Source organism: Pongo abelii, chromosome 1 (assembly GCF_028885655.2).
Source record: "Pongo abelii isolate AG06213 chromosome 1, NHGRI_mPonAbe1-v2.0_pri, whole genome shotgun sequence".
Lineage (NCBI taxonomy): Eukaryota > Metazoa > Chordata > Mammalia > Primates > Hominidae > Pongo > Pongo abelii.
The window spans coordinates 4096007-4119693 of NC_071985.2; the positions used below are offsets into that span (position 1 = coordinate 4096007).

At 42.9% G+C, this 23687-nt stretch overlaps 1 protein-coding gene across 8 annotated transcripts in view; it reads right to left on the reverse strand.

Annotated features, from left to right (window-relative positions):
• Positions 1-22229, reverse strand: part of EFCAB2 (EF-hand calcium binding domain 2) — a 162253-nt gene extending 140024 nt beyond the window's left edge. Inside the window, exons 1-2 of one of the 8 annotated variants that reach the window (XM_009246323.4) lie at positions 22005-22225; positions 21448-21562 (exon numbers count right to left, since the gene is read on the reverse strand). In XM_009246323.4, the coding sequence (XP_009244598.1) occupies positions 21448-21472 (25 nt within the window). In that variant the 5' untranslated portion in view covers positions 21473-21562; positions 22005-22225. 8 annotated transcript variants of the gene reach the window in all.
• Positions 22230-23687: the final 1458 nt, after the last annotated feature.

Sequence of the window (23687 nt, forward strand, 5' to 3'; positions counted from 1 at the left end):
AATCAAAGTTACCCATTATCATTACTAATTTGTTGTAACTTATGGAAGTTGCCTAGTATCTCAGGAAAGTAAGTTACACAGATTCGGTTGAGGGAAAATAAGTTTTCTATTAGTCATTCACAGGGAGCATATATGGAAAGAGAGAAAACAGGCAAAGGTCTAATGTCACACTCAGTGTTATCAGCATTACTTTTCACGAAGATATAAGCCTTATAGGAATCTGCTGACATTTCACTAATAATATTTTGGAACTAGCAATTACTATAATTATTGCAACGGGTTGGATACGCATATCATCTTTCCTAAATATTAAATAAAATTTTTTATTTCATGCTCCTTTAAAAATACATTATTTACCTTATTTTTAGTTGTTCCTACTCTAATAGGCCACAAAATATAAACGGCAGAGTTGCTTATTATAAAATAAATATAACTAAATTAGTATGTCAATATAATAACAAAATGCCACTTAATTGATAAAAATCCCAGTTGAGGCAAGTTATAGCATTATATAATAATTCTCTAGCTACCCAGGAGGCTAAAGGATCGCTGGAGCCCAAGAGTTCAAGGCCAGCCTAGGCAACATAGTGGGGCCCGATCTCATTTAAAAAAATAAATAATTAAATAGTTCCCTTTTCACTTTAATTCCATATTGGGTATATGAAAGCCAACAATTTCACACTGTATTTGTTTTCCATCAATGGAAATGCTAAGAAGACTAAAAAACTACATATTGCACTAAGTTAAAATCTAAACCATAGGAGAAAAACAACAAAAAAAGTTAAACTTAATTTCGAAAGAACAAATTAATGATAATAAATACAAAAGGAGCAGTCATAACAAAACACAAGTCAAATCACCTAAGGATATAAGAGAAGTTTTTTAAACAAATAGTGCAGCTGAGTTTTTTCTAACATGGAGATGTCCGTATAAATATTTAAATATCTAATTAGATACTCAAAACCCCACCTACAGAAATTAAGATAAAATAATAAGCCCCAAGAGGAATACTTACCATGGGAACCGTTTAAAGCATACAAAAAAGAAGGTAAAGAAATGCCCTCAAGGTTAATTAACTGAAAGTACAGATAATGTTATTGTTCTATTTGACCCAATTAATACCAATACATATTCCAGACATATGCTGTCAAAAAAAAAAAAAATCAAGAATCCAATTCTTGGCCTTTGGCTGGGTAGGGGGGCGTTAGGGGAGGGAGGCGGTAGGAATAGTTCTTTGAGAATTATTTTTTCATAAACAACTTGATCCAAAGACAATATACCACCAAAACACTAGGCTTAAAATGAAATACCGTAGCTGTGGCTCACACCTGTAATCCCAGCACTTTGGCAGGCTGAGGCGGGCGGATCACTTGAGGTCAGGAGTTCGAAACCAGCCTGGCCAACATGGTGAAACCCCGTGTCTTCTAAAAATACAAAAAAAAATTAGCCAGGTGTGGTGATGCACGCCTGTAATCCAGCTACTCGGAAGGCGGAGGAATGAGAATTGCTTGAACCCGGGAGGTGGAGGTTGTAGTGAGCTGAGAACTCCAGCCAGAGTGACAGAGCAAGACTCCGTCTCAAAAAAAAAAAAAGAAATACTGTACTCAATCATCATCTAGTTTTATGTTAATCTATGCTTTCATTTATCAAATGTTTATTGATCAGCTACCATCTACTATAAATACATTCTAACTTAAAAGGAAAACAGGCCAGCTATAGTAAATCACAACAGATCAGTGCTAAAACTTAGTGACGTACACAGACAGCCCTACGGAGGCACAAGAGTGGCACCCACCTCAGACTTGAGGATGGGCCTTAGATAAAGATGAGAAGCAAGAGTCAGAAGTTGGACTGAAAGATGTTCATTCATCCCTGTCTCCTCCAGTCCCCACATCCAGTCACCAAAACATTTAGACTCTCTAGACTCTCAAACCTTCTCTGCCATTTCCTCCGCTGCTGTCTAATCCAAGACACCACCATCATTATCTGCTCTTGCCGTGCTCCAACCTTCCACAGTGCAAGCAAGTGATCTTTTTTTTTTTTTTTGAGACAGGGTCTCACTATGTTGCCCAGGCTGGAGTGCAGTGGCTATTCACAGGTGTGATCATAGCTCACTGCATCCTCGAACTTCTAGGCTCAAGCAATCCTCCCACCTCAGCCTCCCAAGTAGCTGGGACTCCAGGCTCGTGCCATCACATCTGGCCAAGTGACCTCTTAAAAACATAATGATTGTATCATTTCCCTGTTTAAAAAGCTCCAATGGCTCCCTCTTGCTCTTGGATAGAAGTCAGCCTCCCTGACCTGGTCTTCACAAAGATCTGGCCTCTGCCTACTTTCAAACTTCATTTCACACCATTCTTCCCACCCTCATGTCTCCTTTCCAGCCACAATGGCCCTCGTGCAGCTCCTCTAATAAACTGTGCTCCTTTCTTACTTCAGGCTTGTAAATTCGCAGTTTCATCTGCTACTAGTAGTAGTTTTTGGTAGAGGAAATGTCACATTCAAAGTCACTGAAGTAAGAAAAATTTAAATCAGACCGGGCATGGTGGCTCACACCTGTAATCCCAGCACTTTGGGAGGCCGAGATGGGCGGATCACCTGAGGTCAGGAGTTCGAGACCAGACTGACCAACATGGAGAAACCCCATCTCCACTAAAAATACAAAATTAGCCAGGCATGGTGGCACACGCCTGTAATCCCAGCTACTCGGGAGGCTGAGGCATAAGAATCACTTGAACCCGGGAGATGGAGGTTGTGGTGAGCTGAGATCATGCCACTGCACTTCAGCCTGGGCAACAAGAGTGAAACTCCGTCTCAAAAAAAATATAAAAGAAAGAAAAAAGAAAAATTTAAATCAGATGTCCCTCTTGTGGAACCCTGAACTTTTTTGAACTGCTTATAACAATTATGTTTTTTTTTTTTTTGAGATGGAGTCTCCCTCTGTTGCCCAGGCTGGAGTTCAGTGGCACGATCTCGGCTCACTGCAACCTCTGCCTCCTGGGTTCAAGCAATTCTCATGCCTCCACCTCCCAAGTAGCTCGGATTACAGGTGTGTGCCACCATGCCTGGCTAATTTTTGTATTTTCGTAGAGACGGGGTTTCACCACATTAGCCAGGCTGGTCTTGAACTCCTGGCCTCGAGTGATCTGCCCACCTCGGCCTCCCAAAGTGTTGGGATTACAGGTGTGTGCCGCCACGCCTGGCCCAATAATTATGTAACTCTTTAATGGTTCTCTCCTCTGCAGTAATATCTAAGAGGACAGGGCCCAAATCTGTTTTATTCCCCAACATCTAGCACCAGGCCTAACACGGTAAGTAAGGACTAATAACATTTCTAGAGCTCTGGCGGCATGTGAAGTTCTCCACAACATCCTTTACCACCACAATGGACAGGCTCTGCTATGCTCCTCATTTGACATGTGAAGAAATTAGAACACCTAAGTACCTTGCCTAAAGTTATCCAGCTCTTAAGTGGCAAAGCCAGAATTTGAGCCCATAAGGATTAACTACAGACTTCATGTTCTTAACCACTAAGCAATGCTATTTACTAAACGAAGTCCGGGATAAGGAAACAATATGTGCACAGGCTAGCACTTTCATTACGGGAACAACAAAGAAATTGTTCTCTATGATGAAGCGTATAATAAAGTGTAGAATGCATGAATGGTGATACCAAACATAATCAGAAAAAAAAAAACAAAAAAAAACCCCTGGAGAAATAAGACATTCTTATCTGTTTTGTTAGAATTCAGACTATCCTAAGGGTAATGGGAAGACATTAAGGGTAGGGCAGAGAATTCATTAACCAGTAACCAGATTTACAGCATAATAAATGGAAACAAGTAAACCAGGTAAGAGGTTTTTGTAAGGAGCCAGTAAGTACAGATGAACATGTATGTGTCAGGAAATTGAGGGAGGTTTTTTTCTTTTTGGAGGGGGGGTGTTTTTTGACAGAGTCTCGCTCTGTCGCCCAGGCTGGAGTATAGTGGCTTAATCTTGGCTCACTGCAACCTCCACCTCCCAGGTTCAAGCGATTCTCCTGCCTCAGCCTCCCAAGTAGTTGGGATTACAGGCGTGTGCCACCACACTTGGCTCATCTTTATACTTTTAGTAGAGACAGGGTGTCTCTATGTTGGCCAGGATGGTCTCGAACTCCTGACCTCAAGTGATCTGCCCACCTTGACCTCCCAAAGTGCTGGGATTACAGGCATGAGTCACTGCGCCTGGCCAAGGAGCTTATACTTTATGGCTTGTTATTTTCTCTGCCATATAATAAGTGAAGAAGTTTACAGAGTGAATGGAGAAATGAGAGGATTATCGGTATGAGGAGATTATGAATTTGTGAAGGAGATCAAAACCTTTTCTGAATCAATCCGTGCTCAATATCACCACAGACAAAGAAAGACTGAGGTTCTGCTCTAGAGTAAAGATGACTAGGGACACATGACAACTATTAATAAATGCAATATGTGATGCCGGACTGAAACCTGTGCTAGAGGCGGAAATGCTATACAAAGATATTGACAGTTGAGACAACTGATAAAATCAGAATATGGACAATAGAATTAAAAATAGCTGGCGGGGCACGGTGGCCTATGCTTGCAATCCCAGCACTTTGGGAGGCTGAGGTGGGCAGATCACTTGAGGTCAGGAGTTCCAGACTAGCCTGGTCAACACGGCAAAACCCCATCTCTACTAAAAATACAAAAATCAGCCAGGCGTGATGGTGCGTGCCTGCAATCCCAGCTACTCAGGGGGCTGAGGCAGGAGACTCACTTGAACCTAGGAGCTGGAGGTTGCAGTGAGCTGAGATGGCACCACTGTATTCCAGCCTGGGCAACAAAGCAAGACTCCCTCTCAAGGAAAAAAAAACTATGTTAAAGTTCATAGAGACTTTACAAAAGAGACTATCTTTGTTCTTGGAAAATACACACCAAAATATTAACGGATAAAGTGGCATGATTGTATAACATACTCTCAAATAGCTGAAGGGGAAAAAATTTTAAATATATGTAGAAACAGAAAGAAAGAATGATTAAAAAAAAAAAAAAAAGGCAAAACGTTAAGATAAAATAATTTGGGCCGGGTGCGGTGGCTCACGCCTGTAATCCCAACACTTTGGGAGGCCGAGGGGGGCAGATCACGAGATCAGGAAATCGAGACCATCCTGGCTAACACGGTGAAACCCCGTCTTTACTAAAAAAAAATACAAAAAATTAGCCGGGCGTGGCAGCGTGCGCCTGCGGTCCCAGCTACTCGGGAGGCTGAGGCAGGAGAATGGCGTGAACCCAGGAGGCGGAGCTTGCAGTGAGCCGAGATCGCGCCACTGCACTCCAGCCTGGGCGACAGAGCGAGATTCCGTCTCAAAAAAAATAAATAAATAAAATAAAATAAAATAATTTGAACAAAGGAAATGTGGGAATCCTCTGTGTATACTATTCTTACAATTGTTCTGTAAATTTGAAATTACTTCACAAAGTTTATTTCACAAAATTCTTTTGAAATAGCATTGAATAAGGTTATGTTCCGAGAATGGACTATCTGAATTCAGGACTTCAGAGGTGGCATAATCCTGAATATTGGCAATATCCATGGTTTGGCCATGAAAGTGGGTGGCTGAAGTGTAATAGAGATAAAAAGTCACTAAAATTGAGATCAGATTTTAATTTTCCTCTCATTTCATCATATAGCATCATTTCATATGAAATTTCATTACATTTACTGATTTCACCTGAACATTTTTAATCTCTAAATTCGTTTTCACTTTTGAGGCTTTTTTGGTTATAACTATTGTGTAATTTAGCTACTAATGCAAATCAACTAACCATTTAAAGAGGTACATAGCTCTTCTTCCTCGTAGCTAATGAAGATCTTAAATAAGAGAATCTCAAATCCCCATTGCTCTGACATATATTAGACATATTACCATTTTTCAGGTTTATTATCTTGGGTCCTACTCAGAATATTTAACCTCTGTGATAATACTGAATTTCATATAAATTTTAACAATATTTCAGCCACTACCTCAAAGATGGTAATAATAATAATGGCACATCATCTCTACCATCTCTGATAGGTACCATCATCCCTAAGTCCTGAGCATCTCTGATTTAAATTATTCAACGTAAACCACCAGCCTTCTGCATGGTCACCTGGTTACTCCAGGGGATGGGAGATTTAATCATTTGCTTTTTGACTTTCATCCAAATCTCCTCTATTTAGCCTGACTCCACACACATGCCTTCTGAGATGGCTGCTGTGTCTAATCCTGAGCCTTTCAAGGCTTTTAAGCTCAAATTGGTTTGTTGTTTCTTTTTGACTTCTTCTTCCACAGGCTTGTATTTTTGTTTATGCTAGGTAAATTGTGCCTGGTCCAACCGTTTAATAGTGCATTGTCTCCTCACTTTCTATCTTTTTACATACCATCATTATCTCCTTTCCTATTTTCTTCATCCCTGTATATTTGTGCCTTTTTTACTTCTTTACTGTCATTTTAGTGGGGTTTCAGGAGTAAAAATAAATATGTGGGACAGGTGCAGTGGCTCACACCTATAATCCCAGCACTTTGGGAGGCCAAGGTGGGTGGATCACCTGAGGTCAGGAGTTTGAGACCAGCCTGGCCAACATGGTGAAACCCCATCCCTACTCAAAATATAAAACTTAGCCAGGCATGGTGGCGGGTGCCTGTAACCCAGCTACTTGGGAGGCTGAGGCAGGAGAATCACTTGAACCCGGGAGGTGGAGGTTGTGGTGAGCCAAAATTGCACCATTGCACTCCAGCCTGGGCAACAAGACAGAAACTCCATCTCGAAAAACTAAACTAAACTAAACTAAACTAAAATAAATATGTGTGTCCAATCACTATGTTGAAGTGGAGGTGCTATTCCAGTCTTTTAAATGACGAGGTTAGATTAAATATGTGATTTGCAATCTGAGTGCCTTGGCAAATGTAGTGGTAACTCTGAGCTATTTTTTTCTTTTTTTTCTTTTTCTTTTTTTTTTTTTGAGACAGAGTCTCACTCTGTTGCCCAGGCTGGAGTGCAATGGCACGATCTCGGCTCACTGCAACCTCCACCTCCTAGGTTCAAGCGATTCTCCTGTCTCAGCCTCGAGTAGCTGGGATTACAGGCATGCGCCACCACGCCCAGCTAAATTTTTGCATTTTTAGTATAGATGGAGTTTCACCGTTGTTGGCTAGGCTGGTCTTGAACTTCTGACCTCAGGTGATCCACCTGCCTCAGTTTCCCAAAGTGCTGGGATTACAGGTGTGAGTCACCACACATAGCCTATTTTCAGTATTTTAAAAGGATTCACAGAAAAATACATTTACTCTTAATAAGATGATGCAAGGTGCCATCAATGTGTTCCTCCTGGTTCGTGCATTCTTGCAACAAATATTTACAGTGATTATTATATCCTACACATTTTCTAAATCCAGGGATTTAGTAACAAAAGAAACAAAATATCTGGTTTCATATCATTTCCACTGTAACAGGATAGAGAGACAATAAACAAATCTGTATTTTATCCTGATCATAAGCTCTGAATGGCAATATGTGGGTCTATGATTGATTTCTTTAAAACTGGAAAGAAATAATATAATTAGTACGAAAGGATCACAAGATGCTCACAGAATTAGGAAATTGGGTTATCCTCTGTAACTAGTAAGACCCAACAGAGATGAGATTCAACAAAATTATTTTTCCCCCAAAAAAAAATTAGCCAGATACAGTGGCATACACCTGTAATCCCAGCTACTCAGGAGTCTGAGGTGGGAGGACCGCTTGAGCACAGGAGTTTGAGGCTGCAGTGAGCTAAGATTGGGCCACTGCACTCCAGCCTGGATGACAGAGGGACACCCTGTCTCTCCAGAAAAAAAAGAAATTTTTCCAAAGTGGGTAGAGGATGAGGATCAAAGCTGGGTCAAAAAAAAAAAATCCTTGTATAAGAACATTTACAACAGAACATTTTTAAACAACCTAAATATCTAACAGTTAGGGAAACCTTAAATAAATTATAGTGACCCTAAGTATTAATGTTAGGTTAAGTTGGTGCATTGCGGTATTTCCGGTTACTTTTTTTTCTTTTTTTTGAGACGGAGTCTTGCTCTACTGCCCAGGCTGGAGTACAATGGCACAACCTTGGCTCACTGCAACCTCCGCCTCCTGGGTACAAGTGATTCTCCTGCCTCAGCCTCACGAGTAACTGATTCTCCTGCCTCAGCCTCACGAGTAACTGGGATTACAAGCATGCACCACCACGACCGGCTAATTTTTGTATTTTTAGTAGAGACGGAGTTTCACCATGATGGCCAGGCTGGTCTCAAAATCCTGACCTCAAGTGGTCCGCCCACCTCAGCCTCCAAAGTGCTGGAATTACAGGTGTGAGCTACCACGCCAGGCCCGATTACTTTTAATAGCAAAAACCACAATTACTTTTGCATCAACCTAATATAATGAATGCAACTCCTTTATATGTTTTTAAGAAATACTTGTGACATGAAAAAATGTTTCTAATAGTTAAGTGAAAAAAGCTGGACATAAAACCATATTCAATATCATCTCAAGTTTGTAAAACAAAACAAAATACAAATCTGCCTAGAAAAAACCTAGAAGGAAATACACTGAAATGGCAAAATTCACTTTAAATTTTAGATCAATGTTTCTTAACAGCATGCTCATCCTATGGTAACTTGTTAGAAATGCAAATTTTCAGACCCCCTCACTCCAGATTACTGAGGGTGAGACCCAACAATCTATGTTTTAACAAGCTTTCCAGATGATTTTCTTCTTTTTTTTTTTTTCCCTGGGAGACTGGAGTCTCACTCTGTTGCAATGGCGCGATATCAGCTCACTGCAACCTCTGCCTCCTGGATTCAAGAAATTCTTCTGCCTCAGGCTCCCAAGTAGCTAAGATTACGGGCACCCACTACCACACCTGGCTAATTTTTTGTATTTTTATTTTTAGTACAGACAGGGTTTCACCATGTTGGCCAGGCTGGTCTCAATCTCCTGACCTCAGGTGACCCACCTGCCTCAGCCTCCCAAAGTGCTGGGATTACAGGCGTGAGCCACCGCGCCCGGCCGCTCAGCCCATTTTTTCAAATATTTCTTCTGCTCTATTCTTTCTTTTCCTTCTGGTATTCCAATTACATGTTATTTCACACCTTTTAAATTATCCCAAGGTTCTTGGGTGTTGTTTTTTCATTCTTTTCTCTCTTTGCAATTCAGTTTGGAAAGTTTCTAGTGACATACCTTCAAGCTCAATGACTCTTTCCTCAGCCACATTGAGTCTATGGACTCCAGGGTCCGAGTGATTCTCCCGCCTCAGCCTCACAAGTAGCTAGGACTACAGGCACACACCACCACGCCTGGCTGATTTTTGTCTTTTTGTAGAGATGGGGTTTTGCCATGTTGGCTAGGCTGGTCTCACACTCGTAACCTCAAGTGACCCACCCTCCTTGGCCTCCCAAAGTGCTGGGATTACAGGCATGAGTCACTAAGCCCGGCCTGAACCTTTAACATATTAATCATAGTTCTTTAAATTCCTTGATAATTACAAAACACCCATTATCATATATCTAAGTCTGGTTCTGATGCTTGCTTTGTCTCTTTGGGCTGTTTTTCTTGCCTATTAGCATGTCTTGTCATTTTTTGTTGGAAGCCAGACCTGATAGTAATCAGCCATTAGTGTGAGGCCTTACCTCAATCTGGCTAGGAGGAGGGCTGTGTTTAATGTTTGCTGTAGCTGTAGGTGCCAGATTCCTCTTCAGGCTTCCCTAAGAACTTGTCCTTAAATAGAGTCTCCATCTCGTAGGTCTTCCAGCTGCAAGCCACTGTCAATTGTACTGAACTGTATTCCTGTTGATGTGGTGGTAAGGTATGGGTGAGGATAATTCTATCAACTTATGATTAAATCTCAGTCTTTTAGTGGACCTGTGTCAATGGGCTGTGACCTTCACAAGTGTTTTTCAGCTTTTTCCCATCCGTTGAGATAAGACCAGACTAGAGGCCACTGAAATTGGCCTTTTTATGAAGAATGCACTAGCATATTTCAAAAGTGTTGCTTTCCCCTTCCCCTGTGAAACCAACCTTGCTTGGCTCTTCACCAGAATAACTCGGTGGGGTTCCTAGGAGTAAAACCGGAGGAAGTGTGAGGGACCTCCTAAGACTGCAGGCTTCCAGGAGTTTCTCACTCTCATGACAGTCCACATGCAGCCTCCAGCAATTTGTCAAAATTAACAAATTTTTTTTCCAGTTTATGGCTCCAGGAGCAACCGGAGTGATGACTTCCAAGCGCTTACCTTTTGAGCTGAAACTGGAAGTCTGCTTTACCTATCTAAGCCTCCATTTCCTTATTTGTGGAAAGCGGGTAACAGAGGCCCCTACCACATAGATTTATTGTAAGGATTAAAGGACATAATACACGTAAAACATTTAGCCCAGTGCCTACTTCAGAGTAAGTGCTCTATAAATGTTAACCACTGGGGAGTTTTTCCCAACATTTTTAAGTGCTTCCTTCATGAAATTCTTCCTACTTGGCTTTTGTGGCACTATTTGCTCATTTTCCCATGATTTTGCAATTGTGCTTTCAATCTTATTCACAAGTTATTTTTCTCTGTTCAATTACTGATTTTTACCCAGAGTTCTGATCCTAGTCACTTCTCCTTTCAGTCAACATTTTTTTTTGGCAGTGGGGTGGTAGGGTGGGGACAGAGAGTCTCACTCTGTCGCCCAGGCTGGAGTGCAATGGCGTGACCTCGGCTCACTGCAACCTCTGTCTCCCCGGGTTCAAGCGATTCTCCTGCCTTAGCCTCTCAAGTAGCTGGGATTACAGACGCCTGCCACCACACCTGGCTAATTTTTGTATTTTGGGTAAAGAGGGGGTTTTGCCATGTTGGTCAGGCTGGTCTCGAACTCCCTACCTCAGGTAATCCACCCGCCTGGGCCTCCCAAAGTGCTGGGATTACAGGTGTGAAACACCGCGCCCGGCCTCAGTCAACATTATTTTTTATTGTATCCATTTTTTCTGGACATTCTCAACCATTCCCAAGACTACAAGCACTTACAGAGGAATATATTCAAGCGATCCAACACACATCATTCTCATTTTTCATTCAACAGATATTTAGGTACCAAGCACACAGTGCTGCCTATGTTATATCTCAACCTGAATGCCTCACAGGCACCTAAACTCAACATGTGCAAGACTAGAACTATTATTTACATAACTCTACTATTCCTCTTTATTCTTTGTTACCCAATCAGAAATCGTGTCCCTTACCTGACTCAATATTCATATCTGTCCTATTACAAAATCTATCCATTTCCTCTAGCCTATCTCCTTGTTTCATTCCTGACTTCCATTACTTTGGTTCAGGGTCTTTCTGGACTACTATATTGGGACAAACCTGGAGTCCCAAACCTGGAGTCCATCTAATCCACTGAGCACACTTGCTCAAGTGATTTTTCTAGACAACCAATATGATTGTCTCTTGCTAAAAAAAACTTTATTTTTTATTTTTTAGACACAGTCTCATTCTGTCACCCACGCTGGAGTTCAGTGGCGCAATCCTGGTTCACTGCAACCTCCACCTTCCAGGTTCAAGTGATTATCCTGCCTCAGCCTCCCATCTTGTTAAAAACTTTTTTTTTTTTTTTTTTTTTGAGGCGGAGTCTCGCTGTGTTGCCCATGCTGGAGTGCAGTGGGGCGATCTCGGCTCACTGCAACCTCTGCCTCCCGGGTTCACGCCATTCTCCTGCCTCAGCCTCTCAAGTAGCTGGGACTACAGGCGCCTGCCACCACACCTGGCTAATTTTTTTTTTTTTTTTTTGAATTTTTAGTAGAGACGGGGTTTCAGTAGAGATGGGGTTTCACCGTGTTAGCCAGAATGGTCTCGATCTCCTGACCTCGTGAGCCGCCTGCCTCGGCCTCCCAAAGTGCTAGGATTACAGGCGTGAGCCACCGCACTCGGCCTTGTTAAAAACTTTTAATCACTCACCAATGCTTTAAGAATAAAAATTCCCACATCTCCTAACCCATCCTAAATTTCGGCCATATTGAGTCTTCACAATTTCAAGTATGTTATTTCTTCTCTTCCTGAAATATCCATCCCCTACTTGTTCTCTGTGCTATTACACCTTCAAGATAAGCTTGGGGCTGGGAGCCGTGGCTCACACCTGTAATACCAACACTTTGGGAGGCCGAGGTGGGCGGATCACTTGAGGTCAGGAGTTCCAGACCAGCCTGGCCAACATGGTGAAACCCCGTCTCTACTAAAAACACAAAAATTAGGCCAGGCGCAGTGGCTCACACCTGCAATCCTAGTACTTTGGGAGGCCGAGGCAGGCGGATCATTTGAGGTCAGGAGTTCGAGACCAGCCTGGCCAATACGGTGAAACCCCGTCTACTAAAAATACAAAAAAATGAGCCCAGCACAGTGGCACACGCCTGTAATCCCAGCTACTTGGGAGGCTGAGACATAAGAATCGTTTGAACCCAGGAGGCAGAGGTTGCAGTGAGCCGAGATCACGCCACTGCATTCCAACCTGGGCGACAAGAGCAAGACTACGTCTCAAAAAAAAAAAAAAAAAGATAAGCTTCGGTTATCTCCTTCAGAAAGCCAACTTCATTCAACATTCCGCAAATACTGAGCTATATGCCACGCTCTGGGTATATGCATGAGCATGACCCCTATCCTTTTGGAAGTTAAGAGTCTAGGAGAAGCAGACATCAAACAACACATCTACAGGTAATTACAAAATATAGTATGAAAGAGGAAAAAAACAAATAGCTATGAGAGGGAATAAAAAGGGGCTATAATTTAAAGAGGGTGTGTGTGAATCAGGTGACTCTCCCCGGGCACCGAATCATCATACATGTGCAACTATCCTAGCATTTATCACATTATTGTATCATTATCTCCTTAGCCGCCTATCTTCCTCATTAGATGGAAATTCTTCAAACCAAAGGTCAGATAAATTGACACTAACAAGAAAAATCTTAAAAAGAAAAAAAAAAAAGGCAATGTCCAAATTCTATTCCACGTTTTTAAACTCCCAGTTTTACTAGTGCATTTAAAAAAAGAAAATTATGGGCCACATGTGGTGGCTCAAGCCTGTAATCCCAGCACTGTGGGAGGCCCAGGTGGTAGGACTGCCTGAGGCCAGGAGTTTGAGACTAGCCTGGGCAACAAAGCAAGATCTTATCTCTACCAAAAATTAAAATGTTAGCTGGGCACAGTGGCACGTCCCTGCAGTCCCAGCTACTTGGGAGGCCAAAGTGGGAAGATCACTTGAGCCCAGAAAGTAGAGGCTACAGTAAGCTGTGATCGAGCCACTGCACCCCAGCCAGGGTGACAGAGTGAGATCTCGTCTCTTTTTTTTTTTTGAGACGGAGTTTTGCTCTTGTTGCCTAGGCTGGAGTGCAATGGCACTCTCAGCTCATCACAACCTCCGCCTCCCAGGTTCAAGTGATTCTCCTACCTCAGCCTCCCGAGTAGCTGGGATAACACGCATGCGCCACCACGCCCAGCTAATTTTGTATTTTTAATAGAGACGGGGTTTTCCCATGTTGGTCAGGCTGGTCTTGAATTCCCAACCTCAGGCGATCCGCCCGCCTCAGCCTCCCAAAGTGCTGAGATTACAGGCGTGAGCCACTGCGTCCAGCCTAGATCTCATCTCTTAAAAAATAAACATAAAAACTAAAACTACTTTTTTACAGTCTTAATATCTATAAAATCCATACTAGAGGTTTACAAAGTATTGTCAAGTACAGGATCTGGTAAACACACTTTCACAAGTGGGTAAGAATAATTTTTAATTAGCATATTTAAGTTGGTTTTTAAAGTTCTGTAGAACTGACATTAAAATGAGATTTTAAAAATAAGTGCCCCTAAAAGTCTAATCACCCTGCTATCATCATCATCTCCTGGGCTCCCCCATGTGTCCTTACCCATTTACACATGTAATTTTTATATATTTGGCTGCAACCCAACAAGTGGACATACAACAATTTATTTTCTATGCCCCAATTAGTTGGACATGCAAATTTTATCTATATTTTCAAGTTTATAGATAACTTTATGTTGATCATTTTTGTGCTTAAAGCATTTTTTATTCTTTTCAGAATCTATTTCTAAGGATAAATATCCAGAAGTATATTAAAGCTCAAAGCATGTGGACATCACTTTTTATTATTATTATTATTTTTTTTTTTTTGGTTTTAAGGAATGGAGAGTTTCATAGGCAAGGAGCAAGAAAGGAGAAGGAAGAAGCTTCCCTGTACAGAGACAGAGGGATGGGGGCTCCAAAGCCGAGACAGGGAACCCCCGACTTCTTTATTATTATTTATTTTATTTTTAGCAAAGATGAGGTCTCAGTATGTTGCCCAGGCTGGTCTCAAACTCGTGGTCTCAAGTAATCCTCCTACCTCAGCCTCCCAAAGTGCTGAGTTTACAGATGTGAGCCACCTTGCCTAGCCATCATCATTTATTCTTTAATACAAATTTCCAAATTGCCTTTGAAAAACACTGTACCATTTCTTTCATTCTGAATGTACTCAACATTTTCTATTTATTAAAATGTGGTAAAATACACATAATGTAAAACTTACTGTATTAACCACTTTTAACCATATAGTTCAATAGTGTTAAGTACATTCACACTAATGTGCAACCAATCTCCAGAACATTTTTCATCTTGCAAAACTGGAACTCTATACTCCTTAGACAACTTTCCATTTTCCCATCCCCACAGCCCCTGGCAACCAGCAATCTACTTTCTGTCTCCATGAATTTGACTTCTCTAGGTACCTCATGTAAGTGGAATCATAGAGTATTTGTCTTTTTGATTGCCTTATTTCACTTAGCATGATGTCTTTCAGGTTCATTCAAGTGGTAGCATGTGTCAGAATTTCCTCCTTTGAAGGCTGAATATTTCACTGCATGTATATACCACATTTCGTTTCTTCATTCATCCGCTGATGGACACTTGGGTTGCTTCCACCTTTTACCTACTATGAATAATGTGCTATGAACGTGGTTGTGCAAATATCTCAAGACCTTGCTTTCAATTATTTTGGATATATACCCATACATGGAACTGCTGGGTCAAATGGTAATTCAACTTTTAACTTTCTGAGGAACCTCCATACCACTTTCCATAGTAGCTGCACCATTTCTCATTGCCACCAACAGTCCACGAGGGTTCCAGTTTCTCTACATCCTCACCAATACTTATTATTTGGGGGACTTTTGGTGATAATAGCCTTCCTAACAGGCGTGAGGTAGTATCTCACTGTCCATTTGATCTTTAAAATTATGACTATTCTTGAGACATTTCTGTAAATTTTATATATCAGAGCAAAAACAAATTTCAGTCCAGTTTTTCTTCAAATTTTTTTTTATTCTGAATAAGAGGAAACAAATTAGGCTTCAAAAAGCTAGTCTTCTTCTTTGGTTAGTCTTAACTGAATATTTATATTGGTCTACAACAGGAAGAAAACTTATTAAATTACCCCAGAAATATGCAAGAATGCATTATGTATGATTCCAATTGGTAAGACAGTTTTCTTAACTCTTATGTTTTATTTGTTTTTTTGTTTTGAGACGGAGTCTTGCTCTGTTGCCTGGGCTGGAGTGCAATGCTGTGATCTCAGCTCACTGCAACCTCCATCTCCCAGGTTCAAGCAATTCTCCTGCGTCAGCCTCCAGAGTAGCTGGGATAACAGGCACCCACCACCACACCCAACTAATTTTTGTATTTTTCGTAGAGACAGGGTTTCACCATGTTGGTCAGGCTGGTCTCGAACTTCTGACCTCAGGTGATCTTCCCACCTTGGTCTCCCAAAGTGCTGGAATTACAAACAGGAGCCACCACGCCTGGCCAACTCTTATGTTTTATGTTAAGCAGATACTAATACTTACTAATTCACTAGATATGTACCAAACACTTTCCTTCCCATTTATTCAGCATTCCTTTATTGTATTATTTATTTATTTATTTATTTTTTTGAGACAGAGTCTCACCCTGTTACTCAGGCTGGAGTGCAGTAGTGCGATCTCAGCTCACTGCAACCTCCATCTCCTGGGTTCAAGCGATTCTCCTGCCTCAGCCTCCTGAGTAGCTGGGATTACAGGCACGCGCCACCACACTCAGCTAATTTTTTGTATTTTTAGTAGAGACAGGGTTTCACCATGTTGGCCAGGCTGATTTCGAACTCCTGACCTCAAGTGATCCACCTGCCTTGGCCTCCAAAAGTGCTAGGATTACAGGTGTGAGCCAGCCTCAGCATTCCTTTGATGCCAGGCTCTGTGGCAGGTGCTGGGGATGTAAAAATGAGTAAGAAAACACTGTCCCCATTACAATATTATGAAATATTGGGGGTATAATTATCCCCACTTTACATCTGAGGAACTTGAAGCTACTTATGTTTAGCATCTCGGCTAAGATCAGATAATTAGAGCTTGGGGAAGACGGAATTCAAATTCAAGTCTTACTTCAAAGCTCAACCTTTGTACCGTCCCACAGACTACACTCTATACTATCAACAGTTACTATGAGGCCAGGCAGGGTGGCTCATGCCTGTAATCCCAGCACTTTGGGAGGCCAAGGCAGGCAGATCACTTGAGCTCAAGAGTTCGTGCCAGGCGCGGTGGCTCACGCCTGTAATCCCAGCACTTTGGGAGGCCGAAGTGGGCGGATCACAAGGTCTGGAGATCGAGACCATCCTGGCTAACACGGTGAAACCCCGTCGCTACTAAAAATACAAAAAATTAGCCGGGCGTGCTGGCGGGCCCCAGCTACTCGGGAGGCTGAGGCAGGAGAATGGTGTGAACCCAGGAGGCGGAGCTTGCAGTGAGCCGAGATCGCGCCACTGCACTCCAGCCTGGGTGACAGAGTGAGACTCCATCTCAAAAATAAAAATAAAAAAAAAAGAGTTCGAGACCAGCCGCCAACACGGTGAAACCCTGTCTCTACAAATTAAAAATATTAGTCGGGCATGGTGGCTCGCGCCTGTAGTCCCAGCTACTTGGGAGACTGAGGTGGGGGGAATCACTTGAACCCAGGAGGTCCAGGCTGTACTGAGCCGTGATGGCGCCACCACATTCCAGCTTAGGCAACAGAGGCTGCACCACTACATTCCAGCCTGGGCAACAGAGCAAGACCCTGTCTCAAAATAAAAGAAGAAAAAAAAAAAGACGTTATTTAAGGGAACCCTTTTTATAAAGTAATAGGCACCTGAAATTTCTGTTTTTTACTTTATATTTCCAAATGTTGGGTTTTCAAAAGAGTGGCACAATGAAGGAAATCAAAAACAAAACAACAAACCTTGTAAAACCTCTTCCATTTAGGAGTTGATAATTGAATTAGAGGCACTTTATCAAGCAATGTTATCAAAGCATGCAAAGTAACAAAGAATATTTTCATACAAACAAAAATAGTAAATCCTAGAGTGAGCTTTTAATATCTGCAGCTTACTAAAAAGTTCTTACTTTCCAAAGCTCGCTGGCTGCCAAAAGTTTGAATTTTATACCTAAGCAGTTTGTTTCCTAGACATAAGTCTAATTGCAAACAGAAGATCCTTCCAGTCCTATATAAAATTCTCTAAGAGACAGAAACAATAAGATTTAAGGAGCCAAAGAATCAACAATTGCATTGACTCTCCATTTAAACAGACAAAACAAAACAGAAGGAAAAGAAAGAACAAAACAAAAAATGTTCCGGCTGAGGAAACTTTGGAAAAATAATAAAACTTCAAAAATATGTTTTCTTATCCCATTTCAAACATTCTTCTTTCAGTTAAAAAAGTGGTTTTAAAAATAATTTGGTTCTAAAGTTTAAACTTTTAGCTAATATAATTCTGTATAATTTTTAATCTATGAAAAAATAAATTACACTGTATGAAAGCAAAAAATGCTACAAATAAGTATAACAACTTCAACGTATATAATCTTAGAAAAAAGTTTTATGAGCACAATAGCCCCTTCTAATTTAGGTAATTTTTCTTATCAATATTCTCAATACTTCTATCAAAGTTAATCTCTAAATATTGAAGAAGAGTGGGTAGGATGGGTACCCTGAAACTTATTCCCCCTTTAGAACTTTTAGAAATCTCAATATTAAAGATGAACTATTTAAAACATATGTGTATTTCTACAATGAGGTTTTTTGTAGTTGTTTTTTAAAGACATGCTAGTGGATACCGTGGCATTGTGAAATAAAACGTTTTGTTGAGCCAGATGGAATAGAAGAATGTATCTTACCAGTAAAGCAGAGGGGAAAAGAGACCTAAAACGAGTTTTGTGTACTTTTAGGTATAGAATAAGTTTGGGGAAAATAGCTAGGAATGCTTTGGTTAAAATCTCGTAAGCTGTCTTTGATTAATTCAAATGTTCTGAATTCAACAAATATTTACTGATTACCTACCGCGTTCCAAGCCCTCTGCACAACACTCAGTATTAACAGATCAGAAATGGTCCCAGATCTTTTGGAACTTACAGGGTAACGAACACATCCTTCAAATTTATCCTTTCTTTTGTGTGATTCCATGGTCATCAAATGACTTCTGAAATACAAATTCACACTACCCATTGCCAAAATCAGCCTTCAAGTCAATGTATATACCCCTATTTAAATTAATAAATCATTCAGGTTTGCACATCAGTCTTTTATGAGTTTAGTTGAGTGAATCCTCAAAACTTAATCAATTCTGATGAATTGGTTAGATGTAATTTCTGAAAACTCAAAATACAGTAGCTGACAATCAAATATAGTAATGGACTATTTCCATAAAAAGATCTTATCACCAAAGTGAGTCTCTACTTAGTTTATCCTCTCACAGAATGCCTTTATTTCATAATACCCTTCAAACTGCAATTAGTTACTCCATAAAACTGTTAACAATAAATGAGATACAGCACATGAGTGCTTCTCGAACTTTATTTTGTTTTTTTGTTTTTGGGTTTTTTTTTCGAGACGGAGTCTTACTCTGTCGCCAGGCTGGAGTGCAGTGGCGTGATCTTGGCTCACTGCAGCCTCCGCCTCCCCGGTTCAAGCGATTCTCCTGTCTCAGCCTCCTGAGTAGCTGGGACTACAGGGTGTGCCACCACGCCCAGCTAATTTTTGTATTTTTAGTAGAGACGGGGTTCACCGTGTTAGCCAGGATCGTCTCGATCTCCTGACCTCGTGATCCACCCGCCTCGGCCTCCCAAAGTGCTGGGATTGCAGGCGTGAGCCACCGCGCCCGGCCTTCTCGAACGTTAATGTACATACAAATCACCTACAAACATGTTAAAATGAAGACTGATTCATTAGGTCGGTGGCAGCCAGTGATGTCCAGGCTGCTGTCCACAGACTACAAGGATACACACCTAGCACAGTGGTTGGCACCTAGACTACTCAGCCCAGTTAACTATTTCCTCCCATTTGTATATATCTCATCTCCCTTACTCATCTCGCCTTCCTTGGAAGCAAAGACAATGTCTTTTTCATCTTCGTATCTTCCAAAGTTCTAAGTAGAATGCCTTATCTACATAATGGCATTGAATATATGTATTCTGAATGAATGGCATCCGGCTTTTAACAGTCATTACTTCTATGAGTTATCGACAAAATTGTTTCTCTGAATTTATTTTAAATAGAAAAATATTGTTCAAAAGCTGAAAAATCAGGAAAGCTCTCAATTTTTAAAAAATGATATTGTATTTGTACCATACTCCAGTGCGTTTTTTCTCATGCTGACCTAACCAAGTCTTTTTTAAGAAAATAAATATCCACAATTACCTTGCTAGTTTATCTCCTAATGGTTTTTTTTTTTTTTTTTTTTTTTTTTTTGGTAAATAAAGAACAAAAATAAGCCATCCATTTTTCTGGAAAAGTTTTAAAATTATCCTTTTCTTTGTATGTAAGGGCATCTTCGTAAAGGTAATACCTACAAAATAATCCTGGCTTCTCAGATTAATATTATATAAAAATCACAGTATCCTTGTTATCAATAGGGAGATCGTTGGCAGTTTCATGTGTTTCCTCGCCGATTTTCTGTGATCACCGGAACAAGTGACTAAAATATCTCAGGGTTCATTTCTTCCCTTGTAAATATTAGCTGTTAACCTGACCACCCTTGGTTCTATGCTGAGAAACATGGTTTGAGAGGGTGTTTTGAGCACTCCAGAAAGAAAACAAAGGAGGAATATTATTTTCACTTCCTACTTGTTTACCTTTACTGTTTGATGGCTTTTCGGATATTTTTGGGTGACTGCCAACTATCAAACACAATTATTTTTTAGTACCTAAGGGCATGGTAACAAAGGATCGGGTTTTAATCATACCATGAACTGAAAACAACATGAACCGTCTTGCAAAAAAACGTAATCACTTTTTGGCGTCTCCGCACAGGCAACACATCGATGCCTCTGATCTGGCGACCTTAAGCCTCGAAGCGCAGTCCCGCCTCTGCAGGCGGCCACCGCGCGGGGCTGGGTGGTCCTCGCCGGCGCACAGCGGTTCCAAGGTCTCCGCCAGGTTTTGGTTTTTCGTCGTTATTAAAATTGCTGTTTGGGTGTGTGTGTGTGTGTGTGTGGGTGGGTGGGTGGGTGTGTGTGTGTTTTTAAGACAAGACACTAGGCCAGTTGCACGGCGCTAGCCGGCGGCGGGGCAGGCATTTCGGAGGACCGGGAAGCTCGGAGGCAGCGGCTGTGACCTCCAGACCGTCCTCCTGCGTCCTCATTAAGGAGGCAAAATGGTGGCCGCGAACGCCATCAGGCTGCGCCAGGGCGGGGTTTCGGCGCAAACAGAGGATCCCGTCAGATTCTGGCGGCCAGAACTCATCCTCACCCAGGCCAGCACCCGGGGCCCACAGCCTGGACAGCTACGGGCGGGGCGCCTGCGGCACCGAGACCCCCGGCGAGGGTGTGGAGGCGGCGGCGGCTTCCCTGCGACCGTGAACAACAACGCCATTATCAGCACCCCCTGCCGGCGCCTCCGGCGCAGCCCGCGCAGGAGCCAAGACCCGGCCTCCCAGGGAGGGGGAAGGAGGACGCGGCGGGAGGAGGGGAAGAGGGGCAAGAGGGCGGGAGCAGAAACAAGAAGGCCGGAGGAGGGGAGAGAGAAGAGGGCGGGAGGAGGGGGAGAGAGAAGAGGGCGGGAGGAGGGGGAGAGAGAAGAGGGCGGGAGGAGGGGGAGAGAGAAGAGGGCGGGAGGAGGGGGAGAGAGAAGAGGGCGGGAGGAGGGGAGAGAGGCGGGGCGGGGCGGAGCGGCGGGGCCGGGCGGGCTGCGGGGACGGGGACAGGGCGATTGCTGCTGCCGGGTGGCCGCCTCCTCAGGCCGCCGTTTCCTTGCGGGTGGGAACTCCAGACGGACGAGGGCCCACCCCACCCGGCGCTTCCCCGTGCAGCCCGGGGTCTTGGCGGGCGGCGAGAGCAGCGGCTCCCCGCCGCCCCTACCTTACCTTGCCTGTCTTTCTCGTCCGCCATCTTGCTGCGGAGCCGGTCGCCTGGGAGATGCCTAACGATAACCTCGGCCGCGGTGTCCCGGCCTGCTCAGCGCCCCGCGGCGAGCCTGGCCTGGAGGAGGGGCCGCTCTGAATCCCGGGAGAGGAAGACCCTTGGGCGGGGCGGGGAGGAGGCTCCGAGCGCGCGCCCTGTGCCCGCTTCCCGCCACGACCCTCGCGCTAGGGGAAGACCAGAGGCCCCGTCTGCCAGCCGGGACTCGGGCGCCGCGCCACCCGGCCCCCAGCCTTGTCCCTCCAGACCCGAGGCCGGAGCCGGGCTTTTCCCGGGCCTAGCATGTTACTTCATCACACGGTCCCCAACCCCTCCTTTCCCTCATTTCTCATCCATGTGGGGATAGCACGCGCGCGCACACACCCCTCGCCCCCTCCTGTCCTGTTTTGTGCGACGTGGCGTTGCTCGATTTTTGTTGTTAACTGCAGATTTTGGAAAGCGCCGGAGAGCTAGGTGAAGAGCTGGGCTCCCAAGAGGGTGATAGAACCAGCCCGCGGCCCACCTTCCTCCTCCCGCTTGCCGTTCACGGCCCGCCTCCCGCCGGGAAGCGGCCCGGCTGCTGCAGAACGGCCGCGCCTGCCCTCCCGGTTTCTCCCGTCCAGTCTTCACCGTCCTTTCCCAGAGAAAGCGACAGCACAGCCTATGACAACTGAAGCTAAAACGGAAAAACTGGGCCGGGCGCAAGAGGAAACCAGAGCCGTTAGACTATTGCTAGAGGAGAGGAATAGCTGTAGAAAAACATGCGCAAAATAGGCACAAACATTGCGTCGTCAAGGCTGCAATGTCTAATACAAAATAGAAGGTTCTCATAGCAACAAAAACGTGCCCATGTTGTGCTCAGTATTACATGCGTTAAAATGTTCTTAGTTGTGAAATTTGACATGACCGCTGGTTAAAGTTACAATGGAAGTTTTAAATCCCACTTTCCGGAAACTTTGCAGCTATAGCATGAAGTTAAATTTTTGTCTTATTTTCTGGATAAGTTTACTGTACTGGAACATAGTAAAGCTCTTTTTATAAAGAGCTTTGAATAAGATACCTAATGATGTGGTTCAAACGAAAACCTGTTTTCAAAACTAATCTTAAATGGTATTTCAGTGCATGTTATGTAAAAGCAATTTATAAACTAAATTTTAAGAGCCTTCAAAATACAAGGTACTCTTATTTAATGACTTAACAGTTTTAATGCTTTTATTGTTTCTATAATCTCTCAGGAAATCCTAAAACTGACTATATTTTATTAAAATAACTTTTTCTGTAGAAGACACCCATTTGGTGCTGTGATCAGCATTCTACTTGAAATTGAATATAAACAAACAACTGAATCATTGCAAAATGGCTCATGTTAGAAGATACTTAAAACGGATACAATCTTGTACAGTAAATTTTTAACACTCCAAAATAACGAAAAGTAATTATTAGCATTCATTTATATCTAAATCTCAGTCAATATGATCTAAATATTTGTGTTTAAAGACTCCCCTTCTCCATACACATAATGAAGGGCTTTGAAATAAGTGTAGGAAACCCTAAGTTTGGTCTCAGGCTTCCTATTCATTCACTGTGCTTTTTCGTGTGCTGTTTACAGTTTCCTTTTTCTGGAATGCCTTTCCCTGCTCTTTCCCCCGCCAACATTTCAGCTTCCCACAGACACACATTGGTCCCCTCCTGGTTGTCCTGCAGGATGACCTTTGTTTTTGTTTTCGTTTTTTGTTTTTCGAGACGGGGTCTCGCTCTGTCGTCCAGGAAGGAGTGCAGTGGTGCGATCTCTGCTCACTGCAACTTCCGCCTCCCGGTCTCAGGTGACCCTCCCACCTCAACCTCCCAAGTAGCTGGGAGGAGAGGCGGGCGCCACCATGTCTGGCTAGTTTTTGTAGTTTTTGTAGAGACAGAGTTTCCCCATGTTGCCCAGGCTGCTCTCAAACTCCTGAGCTCAAGCGATCTGCCGCCTGCCTCAGCCTCCCAAAGTTCTGGGATTACAGGTGTGAGCCACCGTGCCTGGCCAGGATGACCTTGAAGTCACCTACTCACTGAAGCTTTTCCTCTCAGCCTTTTCCTCTGTGGCCCCAAGCTCATAGAGCCTCCCACATTGATTTGCAGTGCCTTCGTTCGTTCACTTTGTTTCCACCTACCAAACAGTAAGATGAAGACAGAAACGGCATTATTCATTAATATATCCCCGGTA